The following is a 5,944-nucleotide window of genomic DNA, read 5'->3' as shown; positions in this document are numbered from 1 at the left end:
TATATAACAGGGGTGGCCAACCTGCGGCTCGCGAGCCGCATGCGGCTCTTTGAATGATTATTTGTGGCTCTCGATAAATGTACCCGAGTTCCCTTTTCATTTTTGTGTTATTATATTTTTAAAAATTATTATTGTTCCGTATGTGTTTCAAAATGTCTTTTAAATTACTAACAACAAATATGAAAGACTAAGTGCAACGTTGTAACAAATTTCATTTCCGTCCAAGTTAAAAATGATATGACTCATGGAAAACTGCGCGAATGAACATAAACAGTGGCGTAATCGTCCATTATCGACCAACTCCAGACCGATTTTGAATTTGCAAACTGTCATTGCAATGGACAGCTGACATTGTGTTCTGGAAGAAACAATTTGTATCGCTCTTGCTACGGATATAATTCTGAAATTTTTTGCATACCTTTTTAATACGTATTTAATTGCGGCTTGCGAAAAATTTCAAATTTTGAAAAATGGCTCGGACTATCAAGAAGCTTGGCCACCCCTGCTCTATACCGTTAAAAGACCATAGATTTAACTCCAACTTGGTATACATAGGAGCAACCATGAGAAACTTAAAGAATTGTTGAACATAAGCACTTGGTGAATAAAAACATAGACTCTGCGGTGCTTGCTGCTTTTGCCAAACAGCAGGATATCATGGTCTTCTGGGATCAGGCATCGATCATCAAGGCTACAAGATCCAAGCAAGCCGTGAAACATCTAGAAAAATTAGAAATTCACAAGGCGCAGTTGAACATAAACTGTATTAATAATAGGGATGCTGATGGATTGTCATCAGCGTGGAAATCTTTCTACGATGATTTGATGTAGTTTATATAAGCAGCAAAGTTAATTATGATAATTTTTACTGGATGTATATATTTTATTTTATTTCTTTATTTTGTTTTAATTAATTTATATAGTCTTTGCGATTATTTAAGCTTGCTAAGTGTTAATGTAAATTTGTGTAACTGATTTTTGAATTTTATTTTATGTAATTTTGAATTCTTCATTCGATTCAGAATGATAAGTGAGGATGATCGCTTAAAGTGTTCAAAAACGTTTTTAAGATATTAAAATGATTTGCTGGATTTTAAGATATTAAGATGATTTGCTGAAATGTTTAAAAGGTTTTGTTTTTATTTATATTGATTATAGTTCCAGTAAGAAAATATTTTATTTAGTCTGTAGTCTATTTTTGTATTAGTGTAAACCCCAATTTCTTGATATAGGAACTGCATAGGGTGCTCATATGTTATAGCTATATGGTAGGGAGATGTATCTTGTCATGGATCCTTTTCTAGGATTCTATTCAATTGGTCTTCGAGCTGGTTTTTTTGCTTATTGGCCATTCTATATATTAGGCCTTTATTGTAGCCGTGACTTTCAGCAATTTGTGCTATTTTCCTTATTTCCCTCTGCTGGTCTTGTTCTTTGTTATAGTGTGTGTAGGCTCTTCCGATAAGTGCTCTAAAAGCTGCCATTCTGTAGTTGTATGGGTCATTAGAGTTCAGCTGGGATGTATATCGGGATGGCACTTGGTTTTCGGTATATCTTTGTGTCATATCCACTACCATTGAATGTTATACTAAAGCCAAAAAATGAGCCTGTTTATTGCTTATTTGTTCCAATTCAATTGTAAGGCCATATGGGTTGCAATTCATGTATCTTATAAATTCTTTTATGACTGGCTTTGTCTTCCATATGATGCATATGTCATCGATGTATCGCTTATATACTTTAATATTGGGAAGGAACTTGGAGATGACCTTGGCTTCTATGAGGCGTACTACAATTTCAGCTAAGTCTCCTGATAGAGTGCTACCCATAGGCACCCCTCTTATTTGAAAAAACATCTTTCCATTTAGTTGTAAGCATGATGTATAACATAGTATATACAATAGTTCTTGTATATACTATATAATAGTATTTGTCTTTGGTCTTCATTGTTTGCCATCTTAGTCATGAGCCAATTGTAGACCACAGAAACAGAGCTCTAGTTTAACTGATTGGTATAGTGATCTAAATCTTAAATCTAAATGGTGATCCAGAATTCTTCAGATGGTTCACAGTTCCGTATGGCTTCAATTACTTGTGTGGAATTGGAAATTGCAAACTGATAGCCTTCTAGGTGTTTTGCCAGGAGCATGTGGATTTTTCTGTTCTATTTTTCTGGTAGGTGTGTTGATTTTGTCTAAGATAGGTCTTAATTCCATCCCTTGTTTATGAATTTTGGCACAGGCAAATAATCTGGGGACTGCTGGTGAGGCTATTGTTGCATTGCTTAGTCCTAACTTCCTTGCCAGTTGAGTGTGTGTAAATCTATAGACTCTTGACTGGAGCTTGTCAATAAAGTCTTTTCCTATCTCCTCGCATTCCATGTCCTGTATATATTTGTGTAAGTTGGTGGTATAGGACAGGGATGGCCAACAAGTCGATCCCAAAACCAATTTTGGTCGGTCGCTCACGATATCTTGACTTAATGTGTTACACTTGTAAGTTGTAACCGAACGCAATGCGTGAATGTAACGCGCAAGCACAACTGTAGTGATATCGGACCTCCTCGTTCTCCCTCAGATGCGGTTTTGTTGGTCCATGTGCAATCCATTTGCGTACAGTTGTAAAAGGGGAATAAGAAATGTAGACAAAAGATCGTAAAACTGAAAAAAAGAAGGGACAGAGAGAGTAGGTTGGGACACGGAAGAGAGAAGAAGGGTGAAGTGATGGTCCCCGAAAGCGACAACGTTGAGTTTCAACTTTTCTTCTGTTTAAAATGTAAGTACCTTTTCTTTGTGTTTTAAATTAAATTGTGGCTTTTCTTTTCTATCTAAACTTAGTATGTATTTCACACCTCCCTCCCCCTTGCCACTTAGACCAGGGATGGGCAACCTTTTTCTGTGTAAGGGCCACATTTCAAAACTTTTGAACTAACGCCAGCCACATACAAGATAAAAAAGAGGAAAAAATTCCGGTAAATCACAATTATTTATTCATATATAATTATAAAATAGAATAGGTATACTTAATTTAGCTTCTAGAACTGATGTAAACGTAATGTATCAAAAATATTTGATTAAATATTAGTCACTGCTAGTTTTAAATTAGTTTCGAGGTGAGTCTGTTAGCCGGTTTCTCGTTTTAATTTTTACTAAATTCATTGCAGGAAAAACTATTCACACACATAAGTTGTAGAAAATAACGTTTGAATTTTTGCTGCATACTTCTTAAGCTAGGAAATTGATATATTTATACACATTTTATGCGACTCGGGCCGCGGAATGCCCATCCCTGACTTAGACTATGCCTACGACAACGAGTCGATCGTGACACATTTTTAAGATGAAAAGTAGATCCTATGTACACAAAAGTTGGCCATCCCTGGTATAGGAGATGCCACCATCTTACAGAAAAAGTACATCTTACATCTTAAAAAATGCTACAAAGAAACAGAATATTGGAAAGCTTTAGATAAGAACAGGAAATGGCTACGAGAAAATAACATCACCTTTTTGAAGGCAGATAAAAATAAGGCTATAGTATTGATGAAAAACTCCTATAACACTATCTTAAATAACTTAGAAAAGTTCGGTGTGATTATATTAATAATTAGCAATAATTAACTGAAAATAATTCACATTTGTCTGTAATTATTTCATAAATGTTTATTTATTAATTAATATTCAACCATCTGTCTCCTATTCTCAAATAGCATATAATCAACATGTAAACATAATCAAAACATACAAATAAAAATAAACTGATACAGAGTGTAAAATGTGGTATAATATCCATGTTATACTACTCAAATGATGATAAAAACAATTATAACGAATGAGAAGCGATACACAGTTGGTTATAACTGGTAATGCTTATCAATTTATTTAATAAACCAGTAAAAATGCCTAATTGCCGGTTCTTCAGAGATACTTTTATTTTTAATATCAATTATCATTTATGTTTATATGCATAATTATGTATAAAAAATCTATTGGAAATTATGTTTTAAGGATTGCCTCTGTTAAAAATTGAACTTACGGTTTTGGAAACATTAAAAAACGCATAATAATCATCATCTAAACCTTCGTAGCCTTCGTCCTCATCTTCACTCATGGGATGCGCCATGTTCAATCACGAAATAATTTTCGAAGTTGCCAATTTTAAAATAAATCATTAAGAAAAATAAAAAAATAATTAATTATTACAAAAATGTATATAATACTAATATAAAAATAATAATTAAAGATTAGAATACAGATAAAGTAAATTTTTGTGATAAAACATTACAATTAAATAATTTCGCTAACATCTTATAATATGTTAAATTTTGAATATTTACCTATTGTTTAAGAGCTTTTAAATTTTTAAAATTTTGTCATATTACAAACAGGATAATCCTGTAACTATTTGCTGTTTACGAGTTGCATTATCCAAGAACATCGAAATAATCAATTTAGACCTGTAGCGTATGTTATCTTAATTACATAGAAGATACAGTCAGACAGAAAGATAGTTTGAGTTGGCAAACACCAATCTTTGCCTCTTAAAATTCACTGTATCAACAGATCATAGACCTTTTGAAAATAATGTATTCTCTACGCTTTAACTCTTTCCGCTCTGTAGGAACTAAGAGGACCTTTTTTAGCAAGCACATTATGGGTTCGGCCAGGCCCAAAATGGAGTCGGCCGGGTGATGAGGAACGGGGGCCGACATATTTTTTTCAATCTCGGCTTTTACATTTACAGTAACAGACAGTGGCGTACCATGGGTATCAGCCGCCCGGGGCGAAGGAAAATTTCGCCCCCCTTATTTAGGTATTTCAATTTAAAAGACCAAAATTCAGTTTTGTCACAGAACAAGAAATGAAAAATTCGATGGTGGTGCAGCGACCTGTTTAAAATAGTTCTATTGGATATTAGTGATGTATATAAACGCAAATGAATCGTACAAGGAAAAAAAAGGTCAACAGGTTTCACAGGATTTCCTCGGATGAAAAAGTTACAAATTCACCCGACGAGCCGATTTCCGGACTGTCCGGACGATAGCACTATCGTAGGCGCGATGCAAGTATAGATTAGGATGTTTCAAATTTTTACAAGATATTATTATTATTCATTATGAAATTTTGCCGCCCCCTATAAGGTAATTTTGCCCCTCCCTAAAAAGTGCCGCCCGGGGCGGGCCGCTCCTGCCGCCCACACTAAGGTACGCTACTGGTAACAGATACAATATCATCATTAATACATTTTATATTTCTTTCTATATGAAATGATATTTGGACATGAAAAGATCTTTCTTTGCATATTTCAATGCATTCTTTGTTTCCATTTTTACAAACACAGTTTTTAAATCGTTCATTTTAATCAAAAATTGCAATCAGGTTAATATTTTAAAACATAATTACTGATTATTCAATCTGTCATCATTTTAAACAATAATATAAACCAGGGTGTCCAACCTTTTTGTTTCTCTGGGCCACATTGGAAGATGTAATGGAGTTTGGGCCACGAATATATTATATATACTTGTGGCCCAATTAACATGTCTAGATTATAGTGCGCACCGAAATTTTGGTAAAACGCTGAATAATGTAAATTTTTGTAGGACATCATGGAGAATTTCATAATTCGGACTGTCTGTTTCCAAGCAGAATTGGAAGAAATACATTTGATGGTTTAGTAATCACGAGAGAGAATACTGTATTAATAAGTATTAAATCTTTATCACGAAAAAGGATATTTTAAAAAATTACTTCTACAGACACTTTCAATTTTTACTTAGAGATAGATGAATTCATTTATTATAAAAGAGATGGACAAAAATTTATTTGAAAAACACAAATATTTGTTTTATTTGGGTCTCTAATTAATAAAAAAATGACAAAACACCATTTTAAAGTGCATTTTTATTCGACTAATATATTTATAAATAATATGTTGTCCAAAA

At 33.5% G+C, this 5,944-nt stretch overlaps 1 protein-coding gene across 1 annotated transcript in view; it reads right to left on the bottom strand.

The window, feature by feature from the left end:
- The window catches only part of LOC111618383 (dnaJ homolog subfamily C member 11-like), a 46,208-nt gene extending 42,063 nt beyond the window's left edge, over positions 1 to 4,145 (bottom strand). The window contains exon 1 of the mRNA XM_023359896.1: positions 4,036 to 4,145. Coding sequence (XP_023215664.1) covers positions 4,036 to 4,122 — 87 coding nt within the window. The 5' untranslated portion in view covers positions 4,123 to 4,145. The remainder of the gene's footprint in view (positions 1 to 4,035) is intronic.
- Between the last annotated feature and the right edge of the window lie 1,799 nt (positions 4,146 to 5,944).

The sequence above is a fragment of the Centruroides sculpturatus genome, unplaced genomic scaffold (genome assembly GCF_000671375.1).
Source record: "Centruroides sculpturatus isolate CEXI.00-Female unplaced genomic scaffold, Cexi_2.0 scaffold10, whole genome shotgun sequence".
Taxonomy (NCBI): domain Eukaryota; kingdom Metazoa; phylum Arthropoda; class Arachnida; order Scorpiones; family Buthidae; genus Centruroides; species Centruroides sculpturatus.
This window is presented reverse-complemented; position numbering and strand designations above follow the sequence as displayed.